General features: G+C 37.6%; 1 protein-coding gene across 2 annotated transcripts in view; it reads left to right on the top strand.

The window, feature by feature from the left end:
• rasa3 (RAS p21 protein activator 3) overlaps window positions 1–18,050 on the top strand; it is a 48,592-nt gene extending 30,542 nt beyond the window's left edge. The window contains exons 8-25 of one of the 2 annotated variants that reach the window (XM_030121468.1): window positions 925–998; window positions 1,096–1,200; window positions 4,435–4,591; window positions 4,707–4,855; window positions 5,844–5,958; window positions 6,128–6,202; window positions 6,284–6,407; window positions 6,781–6,887; window positions 8,131–8,208; window positions 8,309–8,386; window positions 8,473–8,546; window positions 8,967–9,026; window positions 10,592–10,698; window positions 13,140–13,222; window positions 13,420–13,628; window positions 15,335–15,438; window positions 15,536–15,719; window positions 16,834–18,050. In XM_030121468.1, coding sequence (XP_029977328.1) covers window positions 925–998; window positions 1,096–1,200; window positions 4,435–4,591; window positions 4,707–4,855; window positions 5,844–5,958; window positions 6,128–6,202; window positions 6,284–6,407; window positions 6,781–6,887; window positions 8,131–8,208; window positions 8,309–8,386; window positions 8,473–8,546; window positions 8,967–9,026; window positions 10,592–10,698; window positions 13,140–13,222; window positions 13,420–13,628; window positions 15,335–15,438; window positions 15,536–15,719; window positions 16,834–16,909 — 1,959 coding nt within the window. In that variant the 3' untranslated portion in view covers window positions 16,910–18,050. The remainder of the gene's footprint in view (window positions 1–924; window positions 999–1,095; window positions 1,201–4,434; window positions 4,592–4,706; window positions 4,856–5,843; window positions 5,959–6,127; window positions 6,203–6,283; window positions 6,408–6,780; window positions 6,888–8,130; window positions 8,209–8,308; window positions 8,387–8,472; window positions 8,547–8,966; window positions 9,027–10,591; window positions 10,699–13,139; window positions 13,223–13,419; window positions 13,629–15,334; window positions 15,439–15,535; window positions 15,720–16,833) is intronic. The other variant, XM_030121475.1, reaches the window with a different exon arrangement.
• Window positions 18,051–21,013: the final 2,963 nt, after the last annotated feature.

The raw sequence follows: 21,013 nt of genomic DNA on the forward strand, positions 1-21,013 counted from the left end.
ACAAAGGAGTCCTGGCCAAGATAGGCAGCAGCAAATACGACACACAGTTACAAGATCACACAGTTAAAACACGTAGAACAGACACATTTGACAATAAACAGTTTGTAAAAATAACATTTACAGGCAGATTAAGAAAAACAAGTGCAATTTATAGAGTCAAGAACTCTGGCCTTAAAAGTGCTCAAAGAAATTAAATCAGCATAATACAATATACATCGTTGTGATAAAAAGTGAAAAAAAATCACTATGAGTATATGTATTCCTGTAGATATGTATTTTGCCCCAGCGATAAAAGGGACTGGGCTGGAAAAATTTGAAAATGACCCTTAAAAATGCTTGAAAAGGGCTTGAATTTGACCTTGAATAATGTATACGAACTTTGCTTTTCAATATTAGTATTTTTTCCCAAGTTGTCTTTTTTTAAAGCCCTTTTTCACTCATTATTCCTTACTTTGTATCTGGGTATTTGCACACACTCATACACTTCCTTTCGCAGTGTCCTTGTTAACCCTCGCTCTGCAGCTTCAATGTTCTGACATTTTTTGCGTCGCTCCTCCCTCTGGCCTCGCTGCTGCCGCTGCCGAAGACAGCAGGACAAGAGTATGATTGATTCAGACAAAACCACCAAACAATCTGGCCCATTGATTTCTATTCAACAAGACCATCTCATTTATTCCCCCTACCACATAAACGGCACTCTGAAGACCCCACAGAGGTCCGTGCCGACACGCTATCTATCATGGTTCTGTCATGTGGCAGTTCTTTTATTTATTGTCTCGATTATTACTTTCTTATTGCTCCCAGAGTCTGTGCACCATGAAACATTTTTAGTTTGATTTGCACGATGTCAACAATTGTCAACATTATGATCCAAATTAAAATAAGTTTACAACAGTAAATTTTAACTTTTGTTTTTATTTCTAGGTGACACGGCCTTTGAGCCACACGAAGCGTCAGTTTGATGTTGAGGAAGAGGATGTTGACAAACTGGCGCTGAGGTGAGCAGGGTGTCTGTGGTTCAGAACAATACGTCAGTGGAAGTGCAGAACTTGGTGGCGCCCATGTTTGAGCTTTTGCCATGTGGTTTGTGTCCAGGGTGGATCTGTGGAACGCCAGCAACCTGAAGTTTGGAGACGAGTTCCTGGGAGGTGTTCGGGTTCCTCTCAGGGTCCTGGGCCAGGCGGGGGTCCATGACGCATGGTGAGAGGAAAAAAAATCACACATCATATCAAACTGAATTTAAAGGAGTGATAATTTGCTTTTTTAAAATGGATTTATGCATTTTAAAACATTTCCCTGTGGTCTACAAAAACTGTAAATGCCATACTTGGGTCTAAATTCTTCATTAATTCAACTCCACAGGTCCATCTTCAACCCTATTTCTGAGTAATGACACCAGAAAGGACGTTTTGAGCGCTGGCCCTTTAAATGCAAATGAGCCACTTCACGCCCCACCCCCTCAAGTTTTCTGTCCCGTTAAGCCACTTGTGTTCGTTAATACAACCAACAACTGAACATTTTAGGTAATCGGCTCGAAATTTGGACATATTTTCAGTATGGACTACAACCGCTGCTGCTGATAAACAATTATGTCGTACTCGGAGAAATGTTCAGCAGAAGCCTTGACCTTACATGTGCAAATGTTGTGATGTAACTAGTTATAAAACATAACAAACTAGAAGCACTCGGAGAGCGCAGACCTCCGCCAAGGCTGATCAGTGGCCCCCCCCGTGGGCCCCCCCACCCCCGATCACCACCAAAATTTAATCATTTCTTCCTCATCCCATTTCCAACAAACCCTGATAATTTCATCCAAATCTGTCCATAACTTTTTGAGTTATGTTGCACACTAACGGACAGACAAACAAACAAACAAACAGACAGACAAACAAACAAACAAACCCTGGCAAAAACATAACCTCCTTGGCGGAGGTAATAATTAAGCAGGAATTGAAACGGGTTGTAGAAATCCACTCGATTCTTGCCTATATGAATATAAAGATAGCTTTGCAACACCTGGAGGGTTCAAATTCAAACTTTTTGAACTATTAGGGTCCAAATACACAAATAAATGTACCAAAGACTAATAAAAGTGGGTTTAGCAAAATATGACCCCTTTAATGTCATTATACAGTGAAGCACATTGAAATTTGGATGCAACTCTAGTTAAAAAGTTGAAATAAGTAGAACAATACTTGGCATAAATTACAAAAATGTTTTGAAAAGTAAGATACAACATATACTTACATTATATAATATTTTTATACTGAACATCACAGTTTATTGTGCACCTTACAGTAGTTTTTTTCGTCTGTATTTACACATCTTAATTTTTTATGTATAGAGTGTTAGCTTTTGTGTTCTATTTTTTTTACTTTCATGCTGCTGCTGCTGCTGCTGCTGCACTGTAATTTCCGAATTTGAGATCAATAAAGTACACCTATCTATCTGTTTATAAAGCTTCAAGGTCTTCAGGAAATGTGCGAAATATTTTTGCAAAATATGTAAACAGACCTGTACAAATGACAGCAGATGTGTAAGTGGCTTAGTTTGTGATTTTATGACTATTTAACCTTATAAGACCCAGCTGTGGGTTTTCTGTCCACATTTGTGGACAAGAGTTTCACAACTTTATACAAAAAAAGAAAGAATAGAAAACTGTCCACCACAAAGGACATTCCATAAAACTTTTAAAAACTGCATCTGAAAAAACTGTTGCATCATGATGTTTCCAAAATAGGCACTTATTTGATAAAAAACAGAAAAAGCTTGTACTTTGTTGACATTTCCTGGGTCTTAGGAGGTTAAGGTGTGAATTTCACTGAGGACCAAACTGTCCCTCTGTAGTGTTCACCAGTTCACAGTGTCCGTGGAATGGGTGTGTGGGCTCTTTGTAAATAGTCCTCATTTTCCAGGGGCAGTGAATGCGGTAAATGTCTGGTTTAGACGGCTGCACCCCGATGGTTCTCTGAGCTCTTGATTCCACCCGCTGTAGTGTTCTCCAGGCGCCTGCAGTGCAGCTGTGGAACCACGCACAGATGCAGTTTGTTAGAATGTGGTGCAGTGGTAGTAGGAGAACAGGACATGCTGAGAAAGGCCTGATTTTTTCATCATTGTCATGAAAAGAGATGCTGTTGGGTCGTCTTCTGCAGTGTGTTGTCTGAGATGTAGGTTCCCAGAAACTTGAAGGATGAGACCCATTCCATACAGTCCCCACTGATAAGGACGGTGGGGGGTGTTTCTAATCCCCCTGATCTCCAGAAATCTGTGGTGTTGCAATTTTTCCATCTTGTCTGTTTTATTTTTTTATTTAGTCAGTATAGAAACACTCTGTCAGTGCTGTTGGGATTGATTTGGTTTCATTTTTCATTCCCATTTTGAGGATGTGTAACTATAACAACGTGAAATGAAAATGAAACTCTATTGATTAGGTCTAATATGTTACATATTTGTAACTTGTATTTTCAGCAAAAGTCAGAGCAATTCCTAATTTGATTCACTGTGATGACTTATTTAATTTGTTCACCTGCCAATGGTATCAGCCCCATTAAAACATAATGAACACCACATTAAACATCAGATGCTGTAATACCGTACAAGCAAAGACACTAACGCAGCAGCATTTCAGCCACAATGAGATTTAAAGCAATTTAGCAACAGTAATCAGTAGTAACACTGAGGTTAATGTATCAGTGTATTTCAGAATGAATCTAGTTGACTGTGACGAGCAACAAGTAGCTAATGCAAGTCACCAAACACATCAACAACTCCCATGATCCCATGCTACCTCATCATGTCATCAAAATGCATCTTCTGTTACAATTTGATAAACAGACTCATAGTAAAGACATGACATGCTGCAGGTTTCAATTTGCTCCTAAATGAATAGTGTGTTTTTATATACATATGATATATGTATACTGTATATGTACTGTACTATTTCTTGTTCATTTTAATGCCTGGTACAACTAAAGGTACATTTGTTTAGACAAATATAATGATAACAACAAAAATAGCTCATAAGAGTTTAATTTCAGAGCTGATATCTATCCATTTTCCATATTTACTTGATAATAACCAAAATCACTTCAGTTCTTACATCTATATCTATGGCATTGTACTGACAAAAACAGTGCTTTTATGGCATTCCATGTTTTCTTTTCTGTCTGTTTTAGTCACATGATACACACAGGAGTTAGTACTTGATTGCATAACCATTGTTTTTGATGACTTTTGGGGGTCTAATAATTTTTTCAGCGACTGTATGATTACGTTACATATATGATGATATATACGATTACATGTTTCTTCTGTAAATTGAAGAATTATAGGAAAACAAGTTGTAGCACAGAGAGCATTAATCTTACTTTTCTTGTTGTCCTGATGTTTTTAGGCCAGAAAATCCTAAAAACAATGTATAATCTTCTTCTTCAGGTACTTCCTCCAGCCCAGAGAGAATGGAGGGAAGTCAGTGAAGGTGGAAGAGCTCGGCTCTCTGCGTCTGAACATCGTTTACACTGAGGACCACGTCTTCCCCTCGGAGCATTACACCCCCCTCAGAGACCTCCTCCTACACTCTGCCAACGTAGAAGTATGGGTCTGCTCCTCTGCCTCACAGACATACAGACATGGCTACATTTTTGTTTCAGTGCTTTATACCGTATTGTCTGAATGTTGCATGTTTACTTGTCTTCTTCTCTGTGCAGCCTGTGTCAGCGTCCACAGCTCATGTTCTGGGGGAAGTTTGTCGAGAGAAGCAAGAAGCAGCCATTCCTCTAGTGCGACTCTTTCTTCACTATGGCAAGATTGTGCCTTTTATCAGTGCCATCGCTCATGCTGAAGTCAATCGCACACAGTGAGTGTCTTGTTGCATTTCTCCACAAAACCATATACGACTGCTCAGCAGATGATTCTTATCACAGTCTGGTTAGATGTTTGCAACTTAAAGGTTCAGCTATGAAATGTTCTTATTATACAGATGCATGTTTGAGAGCAGTTTTTACTTTTAAGAATTAACTTTATCTTTTTTTTTAGTTATATTGTTTTAGTTCATTAATAGGCAACAGTATTTATAAATTTAACCAATATAAGTCAACTCAAAGTTTATAATTATCCTTCAGATTAAATACTGTGTTTCCTCAATTAAAAACCTGGGGTCACGTAGCCCAGTCTAGTAACTGCATGTGTTGAGATCGACACAGTTCTCAATTACCTGACACGTCAAACAATAAGAGATAAGCCCCTGGTACCTGTTATTTAATGTGCTGGCAGTTAAGCACAGTGTTCACCTCTACGACTTTAACTCAATATGTCGAACAATATAATCAGTTTGTTCATCAGTAACCTGAAGTGTTATCGTCTGATCTCAGTCACTGCAGTTGTGTGTCTTAGAGATTTACAAGCATAACAGGAAGATGTTCCCACAAAAAAGGTCTGTTAAATAATTACTGTTTCCTCTCCACTGAAACACTAGTGGGCCAAGGAAAGGGTGCATTTGTAGAAAAGTGCACTGTAGTACTTTTAACATGGATGCCTCTAATACAAGCCTCCTTCAAATGAAGGCCTGGTAGCTCCTGCAGCTGAAATGCAGAAAATAAATCATTTATAGGTGCATTTTTGAGATGTAGTTTTTACTGTAATCAGTAGTAGAATTTATTAGTTTTTAAAGTTAAATTTGTAAACATGAAACTGTTTTGAATTTTGTTTTAGTTCTGGAAATATTTGCATTTGTGGTGAGTTTACACAGCAAAACCCTCTTGGAGATCTTGTTCATTTGTTTTTCCATGCCACAGTAGCTCTTACTTTGCATTTTTGATTTGTACACACGATGTCTCCCTGCGTAGGGATCCTAATACCATTTTCCGGGGAAATTCACTGACTTCCAAGTGCATTGATGAGACCATGAAGCTAGCAGGAATGCACTATCTGCAAGTCACACTTAAACCAATCATAGATGAGGTATGGCATCTTCTTATTCCCATGTCTTTTTACTTTATTCACATTATCTGTCTCTCTTTTTTCTGTTTAATGGAATTCACATCAGTTTCTTTCTCCGTGGCACCTTAAATGACATTTTAGAAATGAGTTACAAATGCTGATTTCTGTACTTCTGTACAAATCACTGCAGATCTGCACAGAACACAAATCCTGTGAAATCGACCCGGTCAAGCTCAAAGAGTCAGAGAATTTGGACACAAACAGGGTAAGAAAATGAATTTGTTTACTTGCTGTTCTTGTTTTGTCTTGGTTTTTTATCCAAATCTGATCAGTGTTTTGTCTTTAGGAAAACCTTCGTCACTATGTAGACCGTATCTTCAACGTTATCACCACCTCTGGCGTTCGCTGTCCCACCGTCATGTGTGATATCTTCTTTTCCCTGAGAGAATCTGCTGCCACTCGTTTCCAAGGTAACTCACCTCCGGTTCAACTAACAAAGGATGCAAGAGAGAGAACAAGCAGTTAAGAAGTAACAGGAAATAGACAATGAAGAACAGGATGTGCTGGAGGTCCAAGGACACTTGTCTTTATTCGCTCTGAATCACTTAAAGGTTTTTTTGTGTTCTGCTATTTGTGTCAAACCTGAAACTACTTAAGCCTCCTGCTCACTTGAGGGTGTAGAGCGTCAGTCAGTATGGTCTCAGATACTGTGCTGCCTCCTTTTGTTCATTTTTAAGCATTGCAGTCAGAGTACAAACTGATAGAACTTATGCATTTATAATATGTTAGATACCTTAAAGAAAGTGTAGTGTGTGTAAATAACTCATCTTTTCTGCATTTCAGTGGACCAAGATGTCCGATACACAGCAGTGAGCAGTTTTATCTTCTTGCGTTTCTTCGCTCCAGCCATCCTCTCCCCAAACCTCTTCCACTTACGACCACACCATCCAGTGAGTTCAGTTCTGTCACATGTCAAACCAACATGATCCTCAGGCTGCCAGTAATAATAATCTTGTAATTACAAATGAAGTTATAGATTATTTTCTCATGATCATTTAATCATCTGGATGTAAAACATGACAATCAAACTTAATACTATTTTTTTTTTAAAGCTGAAAAATATGAGCTTTTTTCTCCCAGAAAAATAGCAAAATGAAGCTAAAAGTATAAAATATCGGACATTTATACCTTTAAATGTTGCTTTAAACTGTTATTTTTCAGTCACTGAGCCAATCGATGAATCACCAGCTTAAGTTCTATTAAGTACTTTAAGCTTTTACATCTTAAACTTTCATTATTTAGTCTAGACATATGAAGAAATTATTAAAACTGATTAAAATGAGTTAAAATAATGAAAAACTTTTCAGTGTTGAGTGTGAAGTGCTTTTTATTATTGTATCAGTACAATAGAGTGTTTTTTGTTTTTTATTTTATTTTATACTCAGTGCCAATGAAAACGCAACACTTGAAGATTCTTATATTTTTTTTTTAAATCGATGAGGATTTTTATTCCATAAGCTCTTTGGAATTAATCATAGGCCATTTCTATACAGTAAAAATAAAAAATCACATCTAAATTTGTTGACAAAAAAATAAGGATAAAGAAAGAAACTCCAGGACCCCCAAAACCAAAAGTCACAAAGCGGTCCTGGAGGTGCTGCAGCTCAATGTAGCAATCCTGCTGTGGCGTGGTCACACGTGCTCGTCCAGGGCGAAGTCTGTCTGCAGTTGAGCCAGTTTCTTCATGCCTCTGTTGCATCCTGACTATGGTGGACACATTGCATCCAAAATGGCGCGCCACCTGCCGAGCAGAGATCCCGGCCTCCAGGAGCCCCATAGCATGGCATCTGTGGTCACGTGTCAGTCTAGGCATTGCTGAGTTATTGCAAATGATTTTCATGCTTTTCAGCTTGCCTTTATACACAGAACATGACCACTCCTTAACTGACCACAATTCCTTAACTTGAGCAGTTCATTGCTGAGCAATGAGAAAAACAAGTCTTATGAATGTAGACAAGTTCATTCAAGCGTGACAATAGCTCAACCTGTCTCAGGTTGTTAAGAAATTGTCTGGGATTATCTTATACATGTGAAACTTAAACATACTGATGCAGCTCAGGAACAATAAAACACATTCAAGTGTTGTGTTTTCATTGGCACTGAGTATATCAAACTTCTTCATCTCCCCTCTAGGATCCCGCCACCTCACGAACCTTAACCCTGATCTCCAAGACGATCCAGACCCTGGGTAGTCTCGCCAAGTCTAAATCTGTGAGTTTCTACGCTCAAACACATTTTTAAAGTATCTTTAACTGAATGAATACTGGACATCCTTCTTATTCTGCTGCTCTGTACTGTGTTTCCTCTCAAGGCCAATTTCAAAGAGTCCTACATGGCTGCATTTTATGACTACTTCAACGAGCAGAAATATGCAGACGCTGTGAAGAATGTGAGTCCGAATGCCTTTTTATCAGTTCATTTTTATTGATTAGTTAAGGTGGAGATAAAATAAGTTTAATCTGTTTTATGGTTTAGTTCCTGGACCTGATCTCCACCTCTGGCAAGTGGGATCAGAAGAGCATTGAAACACCAATCATGCTGAAAGAGGGGTAAGCTAAGACAATTATTTAACTTTATTTGTGAAAATGAACAGCTATTTTTGACTTTATGTTTTGCTGTACACTGTGTCTGTTATCATCTTGTCAAGCTCCTTAACACCGCTAAACAGTCTTTTATAAAGTCTTTTACGACTAAAGTTGGCTCCTGCTTTTGGCTTTGGAGCTTTGTTGGCAACTAAACTGGATTTTACCTTTAAATGTTTGACCCTCGTGGTCTGTTTCCAAAGTGAACAAGTAGAGATACGCCTCAGGCTATGTACCGAGCCAATCCCAACAACACACGGGCTGTTGTTTTGATGATATTTCTAATGAGGCTGTAAAGGGGAAGCAGACTTTCCAGTTGACGGTAGCGGTGCCAGTGTCTCGCTCATCTACATCCCCACCCTCTTTTGTTTCTGCTACCGGGCGTAGGAGTGTAAAACTCACAATAAAGAGGGTTGATGGGAAGGGGTCAAAAGGCACGAAGGGCAGGTAAGAGCTTCTCTGTATAAAGGCTTTGCCCTTGTGAGCCCCCTCCCCCCTGTGTGTGCACTGTAACCCCCCCCACCGGAGCAAATCATTTTCTCTCCCACCAACATTATGTGCTACAGTAGACGCTGCTTCACTTTACTTTATATCTGCCCTGCTAGTATGACTAATTGCAGTAAATCCAATAACGTATGATAGACGATTGTCCTTCTGCATTCACATAGTAAGACTGAAGTGACTGCAGTGGTATAAAGTAAAGTGTTAACATTAAAGCCTGCTACTTAGAGGGCGTTGCTAGTGCTGATAGTCTCTTGCCATGCCACACATGCTTGGTGTGATGGTGACAGCAGGGGTTGATTATGGTACAAACATTTCTGGGATCTCATGACCCTATGCATCCTACGTAAACACTGTGATCACATTACTTTCATTTACATTAGACTTTTCAGACAAACAAAACCAGCACGTTCTTAGCTCAGTCCTGCCAAAACGGTCAAAAATCTCCATGTGGGAGAGAAGTAAGTTTGATGTTTATAACCCATTGTTTCCCATGTATCCTCTGCTTTAACAAAAAAACGTCCTGGTGTTTACTACCCTTTAAAGGACCATACTGACTGTTTTACATATTTTACCCCTTTGTCATCAAGTGTCCATTCAACCACTTCTGAAAGCATATCATTACTTTTTTTTTAGATTGATTTACCTCATACAGCATGAAAAATCCACTTGCAGAGATTTCAAACTTGAGTGTTTTTTTTCTTTTTTTTATTTGATAAAATATTTGAAGGAAATCCCTAAAAGGAATATTATTACCATTTTCAGATTTAACAGTTAGCTGTGTAGAGGCATCATTCTCAAGAGTCTCTGTATAATTAAACCCACAACACACAGATACCTTGAAAGTATTGCATTGAAAAAAAAAAAGGCTTCTGGGCACAAAGTAAGTCTCTGGTTTCACTGAAAAAGGTGTTTAAAGCTCTGCATCTGCATTACCACATGACCAAATACTGTTCCTTTTTATGTAGAAATAAACAGAAAGCAAATTTATTCACTCTGATGGAATCTCTGAGTTTCATAAGCTATAATTCAAAACAAGTGGGAGCATGCAAAGGAAGCAAATCTCTGCAAAATGTTGTGCTATGAGCCAGCAAATACTTGTGATTTGTACATAAGTTGGTGGTGACGGGATAAAATATGCAAAAAAAAAAAAAAAAAAAAAAAATTGGTGTCTTTTGTGACTCATAGACTGTAAAATCTATGAGCGCTGTACAGATGTTTCATATATGTACAGCAGCCGCAATGATTATAAGAGCCTTTAAGCATGCGTATGGAAATGTAGACGACTGACTGCACTGGAATCTCTGTAACAACTGGAATGCATCGGTGGTTATTATGTTAAGTATTTGTTTCAGATTGTTGCACATTGAAGTAGTGAACTAATTTAGAATGATGGATACACACTGTATAGAAGATGCATTTTGGGATATAAGTTTAACTGTGTCGATATATTGTTAATGTGCAGCTCATTCGCCAACGTTTTCAGCTGTTTTTCTCTAATTTCTTGTCAGATTTATGATAAAGAGAGCACAAGGGAGGAACCGCTTTGGAATGAAGAACTTCAAGAAGAGATGGTTTCGTCTCACTAACCACGAGTTCACCTACCACAAAACAAAAGGTAACTGCAAAGGGTTTTTAGGATCCTCTTACTGTTTTCTTCCACCCCCTCCTTATCTCATTGTGTGGAGTGGGTGAGAAAGAAAGAAAGAGGGAAAGTGCTGAATGTACATTTAGCCTGAACACACTCTACATCTAACACGTGTGGTGGAGGAATAAGTTACTGAATAAGCAATATTTTTTGCTGCATCCAATCAGGCATTCCTAAGACTATAAGACATAAGCTATTTCCAAATACCCCAGTATAGATTCTCACACTGTCACTAAGATATGAGGCTTGTTTCAGATCAGCCAGACTTAGTGGCAGTAACACAGTCGACTGTCAGGATCAAGATGAGCACACTTAGATTTGCTTCATTATCACTTATATATCTGCATTTCTATTTAACCCATAAAAACACCCAAACATCCAGGATCAACCAAAATCATACTGATGTGAAATGTTTAATAACTTCTTAATAACTAAACCTATTAATAAGTATAAATAATTGGTGTAAAATGCAGTTTGTCATCTTTTCATGGTCATCAGATATGACCCATTTGGACGTTTAGAGGCTCCGTAGTTACCGTGGAAACACTGTCATTTTCTACAACATTGATTCACCAGTAAAACCCATGGAGTTGGATCAGTGACAGTGGATGGACACACTAGGTTTATGTTCAGTTATTGATATTTTTACTGAAAAAGTCACTTTTTCTTCAGTTTTCTGTGTTTCTGATATAATAATCCTTAACTTTAATCTGATCTTTTATGAACATATACATGATCAGTGAATTAAATACAGGAAATAACTGATTTTCACTAAAAAAAAAAAAGCAAAATGAAGAAGATAATATTTATTTATTTTATTTATTTTTTATTTTATGCATTTGGCAGATGCTTTTTTCCAAAGCGACTTACAGGGGAAAACCAATCAAAACACTCAATCAATCAAATTTTATTTATATAGCGCCAGATCACAACAAAAAGTTATCTCATGATACTTTATATATAGAGTTGGTCAAAACCAGACTCGAAGCCAATTTACAGAAACCAAACAGAATCCTCCAGGAGCAAACACTTGTGACTGATGACAGTGGTGAGGAAAAACTTCCCTTTAACAGGCAGAAACCTGGAGCAGACCCAGACTCCTGGAGGATGGCCGTCTGCCTGGACCAGTTGGGGTTAAAGAGAGAGAGTAAAGAAAGAGAGAAAGAGAGAGCAATAGAGATAGAAACTGGGGGAGAGGGGGAGAAGGGGGGAGTAGGGGGAGACACATGGAGGCAGTTGAGGATAAGTGAGTGATGATGATGAAGGCAGGAGAGAGGCAGGACCACCACAGCAGGTGCAGAGATAATCCTAGGAAAATCTGTGATAATCCTGGGAAAAACCTTATTAACTTTTTCATGCATGAATTGTGAGAACCTGAGTCAAGATTTATTTTTTGAGTGTTTTTATTCCTCCTTAGCCATGAAAAAAACAATGTGATTGAGTTTTTTTTCTATTGAGTTACAAAAATATCCATGCATTTAATTTTTGAAGTAAAGAAACGTGTTTAAAACCAAATATCCGAAAGTGATATGAAAACAATGAAATAAAATCATTTTTAATGCTGCTAATCTGATGTCTTCTCACATTTTAACATATTCTAATGCTAATAATTACTCACTTCATGGAGATAATATGCAAAAAAAAAGCAAACTTTTGTCTAACAAATAACAATTGATTTACACTCAAACATGTTCGTACAGATCAGGTTTATCAAGAACAGCACAGTTACAGTAATGGTATGAATGTCAGTGTATGGGATGATGCAGAAGTGTCCACTGTGTTGGCTGATATGGAACTAAAACAACAAAACCCATGAATATAGAAGAGAACAGCTGGAGAAGAACTGTCCACTGTAGTGACCTATGCATGAAAGGGTTAAAATATTTAAAATGGAATGTCTGACAGTGCTAGGTCAGGAGGTGCTCTCGGAAGAGCTGGGTCTTCGGGAACTTCTTGAAGATAGGCAGGGACGCCTCTGTTCTCGTAGTGCTCTGTAGAACGCTCCACCAACGTGAAACGACCCATGAAAAGAGCCTGGATTGTCTTGTACAAAGTCTGGGGACCACCAGACAACGTTCCCCAGATGAGCGGAGTGGTCGTGGGGCAACATAAGCTTTTATCAGTGCACCTAAGTAGGTAGGAGCAGACCCACTGAGAATTTTGTAGGCTAGGATTAAGGATTTGAATTTGATGCGGGCAGCTATGGGTAGCCAGTGTAACTCAATAAGTAACGGGGTGACGTGTAATATTACAATAAATTGTGATAAATCACTTAAGAAAGGTTAAGTGTAGAGGAAAAAATCATTTGGGAGCTGCAACAAAAGTAGCACCGGGTCTTTGTGGGTTAATATGCTTTAATATCAATCCTATTGTATGTTTTCTCTGTTTGATGTGTTTCTTTTTGCCTCCAGGAGAGTGTGCTCTGTGCAGCATTCCCATCGAGAACATCCTGGCTGTGGAGAGGTTGGAGGAGGAGTCCTTCAAGATGAAAAATGTAAGAACCCCACATCAGCAACCACTGTTGAAACAAACTCAAACTTCTCACACAAGCAATTAGCATCTTCAGAACCACCAGTCCCATATACGGGTACCAATAAAGTCACCTGAACCTGAGAATCAAACTTAATGTGTTACTAGAAACTTTGTATTAATTGTGTCTCTGTTCATTTCTTGCCCCTCATCTTGGTCTAGATGTTCCAGGTAATTCAGCCCGAGAGAGCATTGTACATCCAGGCCAACAACTGCGTTGAGGCACGTGACTGGATCGATATCCTGACCAAAGTCAGCCAGTGCAATCGCAAACGCCTGAGCACCTACCATCCTTCAGCTTACCTCAACGGCCACTGGCTCTGCTGCAAACTCTCAGCTGACACGGCCCCTGGGTGTACACCCTGCACTGGGTATGTGGACTTTCAACAACTGGCTCTGGCAACACTATATTTGGATAGGCTGCGTCACTTTATTTGATAATCTGTGTCATATTTGTAACGTTCAACCATTTTGAGCAAAGATTCCCTTTAACAAATATAATACATTACAAGCTTTACCAGGAGTATGCAATGTTACATGTCCTGTCTCTTTACTGGTTGAAGGTTCAGAATGTTACAAGGAAGGTTAAAAGTAGATTAATTAGGTCTACATGTCATTGTAATTCAATACAATTTTGGCTCTTACCGGTAAATATCATTCTTTAACCTGTTTAACCCTGACCATATTTTCAGGGGAAAAACGCCTAAACAGACATACCCAAAGTAAATGAAGAATTACTTCACAATAATAAGGTTCATATGGATGTTCTTGGTGTCTATGGACATTTAGAGACCTCACAGAATCTATTCCCATTGTCTAAAATATTGTATCTATTACTATGCCTGAGTAAACTGTAACAAACTAAAAGAGAAATTGGAATTTTTTATCCTCGCCTGTTTTTTTTTCGGTTGGATTGACGATGATATGCATAAATTAATTGTTCGTGTCGGAGATTTTTAATAGCGTATATTTCACCCCACAAAGATAAAAAATCATGTTTGAACATTAAAGTTTGCACTAAAATACACTTTTGATGTACTTTTATTAATATTAGGGTCTAAACTTTGAGCAAAAGTTGAAAAAAAACATCCATTGTCCTGATTTATTATATTTTTATAGTAGATGAATATTAGTATAATTTTTTCGGCCCGCGGGCAGGCTGATAGGGCTAAAGGAGTTAATATATTTGTTATCCGGGTTGTTTTGTCAGAATGTTCAGAGGATACTGTACGTGGCTAAGATCAAATATATTGTAATCTGTGTTCACATTTACTTTTGAAATGAATGGGACTGGATCTACAGGTGGTCTCCTAAAGGGGCTGGACATTGACTCATGTGTCACAGATACAGGATCTCACTCTTCAGAGGACCATCTAATTTCTGAACTGTGTCGGTTATTGTTTGATATTCAATATTTTAGCTGCATGCATGGAGTTGAACAAAAACTCCATGTACTTTATCAGTATATGTCATTTACATTTTTTTTTTTTTTTTTTACCATTTTTTTTAAACATTTGAAAAGTTTCCTGTGCTGTATAACGTCTCTGTAGGTGGACTCTCCAAATAAAGTGCCAGCTATTTTTATATCAGTATTTTATTATTTTATCAGTAACTTATACTATTTTTACTAAATGCTGCTGACAGTCGGGGACCTGAGTACAATATTTTGTTTCTGTGTATTTTTTTTATATGCTGATATGACAAACAAACTTGAATCTGAATCTGAATCTAATATATTATTACCCCGCCCTCCGAAGGGTAGGCAAGGGGTATTGTTTTTGGTTTGATTTGTTTGTTTCTTTGTTTGTTTGTTAACACTCTAGCAGCAAAACTATTGGTTAAATTCATACCAAATTTGGTTTATAGATTGCCAGTGATCCAGAATAGATGTCATAAAATTTTGGGAAAAGTCGGTCAAAATTCCAATTTTTTATGAATTTTTAAAATCCTCCTATTTACTTAAATTGGGCGAAATGTGTGCGAGGGGCGGGGTTTGTTGTGCCTGGCATCACTTGTGTTAAATATTGTGTAAGCTACTGTTTTATATTTCTTCTTTGCTCTGACTGTTCTTTTCCAGCGGCCTCCCTGCCAACATTCAACTCGATGTGGATGGAGACCGAGAAACTGAGAGGATTTACTCTCTGTTCAGCACATATATGACCAAACTGATCAAGATGCAAGGTCAGGAGTTCGCTTAAGTTGTCATCTGTGTTTACGTTCACGCTTTCTCCGGTTTTGGCTTGTTCCGTCTCACTCTGCTGTCTGTCCTCCCCTGCAGAGGCCTGTGGTAGTAAGTCTGTGTACGACGGCCCTGAACAGGAGGAGTACTCCAGCTTTGTCATCGACGACCCCCAGGAGACCTACAAAATCCTGAAGCAGATCGTTTCAGCCGTGCAGACTTTGGAGCAGCAGCACACCAAGTATAAACGAGACAAGTTCAAGAAGACAAAGATAGGCAGCCAGTAAGTAACGTTTTGTTTATGTATGCCTTAACATCAGGTTTTTCTGTTACTGTGAACTAAACTACTGTAGACTGTGGACTACATAATAAATGGTAGCAATAAAAATGTGTTTTAATCTATAAAGACCCAAACATCCAACAGGGACCAAAATCATTTACTGATATTAAAAAGTCAAATAACTGTTGATCCACTAATCCAGTCAATACATGTAAATAACTGATGTAAAATGCAGTTTGTCATCATGTCATAGTCATCAGATATGATCCATTTGGACGCTCAGAGGCTCTGTAGTTACCTTCTACAACAGTGATTCACCAGTAAAACCCATGGAGTTGGATCAATGACAGTGGGAGGACATGCTGGGTTTATGTTCAGTTAATGATATATTTCACTGAAAAACTCACTTTTCCTTCACTTTTCTCTGTTTTTGATATTATAACCCTCAAACTATAATCTGAGCTTTTATGAACATCTACATGATCAGTTAACTAAATACAGGAAAATACCTGATTTTCACTTAAAAATGCAAAATTCAGTAAGTAAATGTAAATATGCTTGTTTATTCCTATTCATGTTATTGTTCTATAAAGTAGGATGACGGTGAAAAGCATTGATCTTCACAAATTACTCCTTTGTTATGTATTGCACTGCAAAGTCTATATTTGTATGACAATATTCATGCAACAAAGATTCACAAATTATCTTTTTTTTTTCTTTTTCCTTTTCTTTCAGTGAGCAATATTGACACCTTTTATCTTTTTCAAAAAAAAAAAAAAAGAGAGAGAACAGTGTACTTTGTACCAGTGATGCCCTGTGTAATGTTATGAGACTGTTTGGAATTAAAAAAAAAAAAAAAAAAAGCAAAATTCAGATCATAATATTAGAATAAATGGTGATAAATCATTTGAGAAAGGTTAAAAATAGAGAAAAGTTCATTTAGGAATGACCATAAAAGTAGCACTGGGTCTTTATGGGTTAATCTGACTGAGCATTATACTTTTAACCAGCAGGGGGGGCACGTGTACAGTCCACAAGCAGAACATGTAACATGGATCAAATGTCAAACTAATACACTATGCCCTTCTGCCAACTTCACCTTTTTTTTCTTCCTTAGGGAGCATCCAATTGGAGACAAGAGTTTTCAGTGCTACATCCGCCAGCAGTCTGAGAGCTCCACCTACTCCATCTAGCCATGGCCCTGCAAACTATTTCTACGATGCCCAGAACCAGCATTTCCTTTACTGTAGAGAAGTCCAGCTTAACAATGCTCTGTGTCCAGTAATGAGTTTTAAGTCTTGTTTTTCCCTAAAGAAAACTACAAGAAAAGTCAGAAAAGGTGACCTAATTACACCAGTGCAGCTCGGTCCACTTAAAGGTTTTCGTTCAGAAACATACAACTGACGCTGCATTGGAGTTAACGTCACCTGCTTGACTGGCTTAAACTGTGGTTTAAAGGGAAATAAGATTCATGGGAACCATTACTAGACTGGATGAGCTGTGTACAGGGACTTTTCTGCAGCGTCTCAAGGTGCATCACTCCAGTTAACGGAAAAACAGACCTCAGAATCAGCACGAAAAACAGGAACAGTAGTGGAGAAAAAGGAAACATACGAAGAATGAAGAAGATAATCATTGCATTCATCTAATTGCGTCTCCTTTCTGTGAGAGAACAAACGTTTTTCACTGGACAGTTTTGACAGTGACCAACACGCACTTTAATTGCCTCGAAATGTATGGATGAACAAGCCTCGCAGCACACTTTCAAAAAGCTTATTTTATCTGTTTGATTTGTATTTTAGTGGTTGTTGAAATGTTCATTCATATTTTACATTTGACAGACCAAACTCTAGAAGGAAGGACTGTAATTTCCCCATTTTTGGGTATTGTTGTCCCCATGTTTTTTTTGTTTTTTTTTCTTTTCTTTCTTTTTTTTATTTCTTTCCCAACTTCCTCAGGAAGGCTGTGAAGGTCGAGGGCACACAAGAAGGGACCAATCACAGCCCAGAGCAGCTTGATTTGTAGCTATTAAAACTCACTTCAATGCACCTGCTTGTTGGCCCAAATTTTAAACCTTAAATCAGTGTGTTAACAAATATTTTAATTCATATCCACTTTTCATTTAAAGCCCTGTTCTGTGTGGTTGGGTATTAAGTCCCTGTGTAACTGTACATTAGTTAATGATGATTTTAATGCTTACTTTGAGTCCTACAAATCGGTGTATGCTTTATTGCTTGTCTGCATGCTTATTAATAATATGGTAGTTTGCTAAATTATCATTACAGTAGTTTAATGAAAAAAAAGTTGAAGAAAATGAACAAATAATTGTGACACAAGAATCAAAGAAAATAGCCTGACCTATAATAAGCACATTATAGCAAATTCTGATTGATATAGCGAGTGAATTTCCCAAAATATCAGAGGATCTAGTGCAGTGGTTCCCAACCTTTTCTGGCTTGTGACCCCATTTTAACATCACAAATTTCTGGCGACCCCAGACATTCAAAACAGAGACCTTTTTCTCTTGGAGATGCCTTAGCGGTCCAGTTTTCTGACTGCGACCGTTTCCAGGCAGGTTGAAACGTAGTAACGCACACGGTCACATGATCAGGTCAATCAAAATATGCCCTCTCAGATATTATACTCTGCATTTATTCTAACTTGATTTTTATTAGGAAAAGTGTGTGGTGTTTTAATTATAATGAAATATCTAAATATCTATTAAAAATATTTTTATTAGTAATTAAAAAATATATATATATCAATTACTAGAAATTTTAGGCAACCCCATGTGGGGTCGCGACCCCAAGGTTGAAAAACATTGAGCTAGTGTATAATTTAATATGTCCGGCACCTTGAGTTTAGAGTGTTAAAAATTAATGATGAGCATACCTTCAAGTTGCATGCAGAGATGCAATAGAGCCATCACTTAGTTTGTTTCTCAGGGTAAGTTTAGTTGTGATTGTGAGAAGAACGGTATGTTACTGATTGTTTTGCCCTACCGGCTGCCTAAAAGTGTCATTTTCCTCTTTTGTGAGATAGCTCTGGCTTTTTGAGAAAAGTTTTCCCTGTAGTTAATAATTATTTATACGCAAAACTGCCTGCTGTGAAGCTTACCAGTCAGCACCTCAGATTCTGTTAAAGGTACATGATTTGTTGTTGTTGTTCACCAGTTGTGTTGTGTTGTGCTATGCTTAATAAGGCACTCGTCCGCATTGACGTTTATACCGTCATCACTCACTCTCGCCAAAAACCAGTGCATGTGTAGTATAGTTGTAGTCCATGACGGGAGCATCTACACAGACGACAGATTTTGTATTTCCAAATCTATGTAGCTGGTTATGTAGCCTCATGGATTTTCCAGTGATAACAGGATCCCAAACAGTGCCAGTCATCACTTTTATAAAACTCTCTTTTTTGAAAAACACAAAAAATAGTTGTTTAGGTATGTTTTTTTATATCACAAAAACCTGTACTGTTTTAAAACAGACACGCAAATACTCCAATGTTTTTCTTGTTTTTGAGCTAGACATATTGTTCTCAACAATTTCACTGTGTTTTCTATCTTTTTTTCTTGTCATGCAAGAATCTCGCTGTGTATCTGGGTTGGACTGACTGAAGTGTGTCTTAACGTATGTTAGGCTATAATGTATGTGTGTGACTGTGTGTTTGCTTTTGTCCATATGTACACGAGTGACTGACATGAGTATGATGGGTTGTATTGCCAATTGAACTAACCCAGTGTTACAGGTCAGCAAAGGCAGAGCCACATCTGTAAAAAAAAAAAAAAAAAACTAAAAAAAAAAAAAAATCACTGCCTGAAATTGTCTTAGAGACTGTAGTAGGAGTGTGGAAACACTGTTACTCTACTCTGGCCTGATATGTTGTATCTCCTCTTTCCTCTTGTATAGAACCACTGTTCCATTTCACGGAACCTTTGCCAATTTCCTAAACATTTTATGTTTGCAACACAGTAATAACATTGATGAAACCTTAAGGGAGTGGTGTTGCTTTAACTTCTGATTCGCGGTGAGTGTTTGTTTCCATCAGTTACTAACTCTCCTCAGGTTTATGAAACTCAACATTTGAGTGTTTTTTTGCCAAGTTTGAAAATACTCGGACTGAAGTTCAAACCACAAAGTAGTTCTGTCTCTCATCTTTAACTTGGTAATCACATTTAGTATCATTTCCAGCAAAACCTTCCCAGAAACATCAGCCCAGTTGGTCAGGGAAAAAAATGGAAGTTACAGTAATGGCAACTCCTTCACCCTGAAGCCTGCAAAGAAATGACTTATGCAATAATTGTCTTTAAGCATGCAATAATATGTACAACCCCTCAATAAGCCCATCAGATTTACAAAAATTAACAACGCACATCTGCTGACCTTTTGCAGTAAAATGCATCTTCAGATAAACATATTATAAAGGGAGAACAGTGTATTTTGTACAAATATTTTAAAAGTATTAAAATAAGCCTCTTATATGTGTATATAAAAAAGTTGAATGAATGGTGAACATGTGATGTGTTTTTTTTCCTGAATAACTAAAAGAGACCAATATTAATGCAAATGTGGTGTCTGTGTCTTTTTTTCCCTTTCTTTTTTTTTGCTTGTCAAATGTGTAGTACAGGATAAGCCATTTATTTTGCTCCAAATATACTGACAAAATATGTAAATTAAATAAGTGACAGGTATCAACTAGATACACTTATTATGTATCTAACTCCAATGATACAGTGACATATTGTTATAATAATAGTGCTACCACTACTACAGCCAAAATAATAATAATATCTAATAACTGATAATGTCTGTATTATTACACTGGGCTATAAGTAAAATGCTTCCAGAGCAAAAGTAGGGAAATTTTATCAAGTTTGAGTCACTAATAAAGAAAAATAAAGTCATAAATGTTGGTTGGCTGTAGTTTCCAAGTTACAGTTTTGGGCCAAAATGTCAAATTGTGAGAATTAATGAGAGAATGAATTTTACTCAAAACAAATGTTTGTCTCAGATCTACCAGATCTACTTAAAAACACTGTCTGCACATGACAATACATTCGCTTTACAGATGCTTTACACTGGAATACTTATGAATCTATTGTATAACTGTACACAAGCCAATATATATGTGTAAAAACACTTCATCATAGACACTGAAAACATCATGTTTTCCAGTTCATCTTATTAAAATTAAGAGGCATAAGATTCATTCTCTGAGGCAGGTCATTTCTAAAAAAAAAAAAAAAAAGAAAAAAGTGCTGACTTGTAATTAATGAACCAAACATGACTGCTCTG

The sequence above is a fragment of the Sphaeramia orbicularis genome, chromosome 3 (assembly GCF_902148855.1).
Source record: "Sphaeramia orbicularis chromosome 3, fSphaOr1.1, whole genome shotgun sequence".
In the NCBI taxonomy this organism is placed as follows: Eukaryota; Metazoa; Chordata; class Actinopteri; order Kurtiformes; family Apogonidae; genus Sphaeramia; species Sphaeramia orbicularis.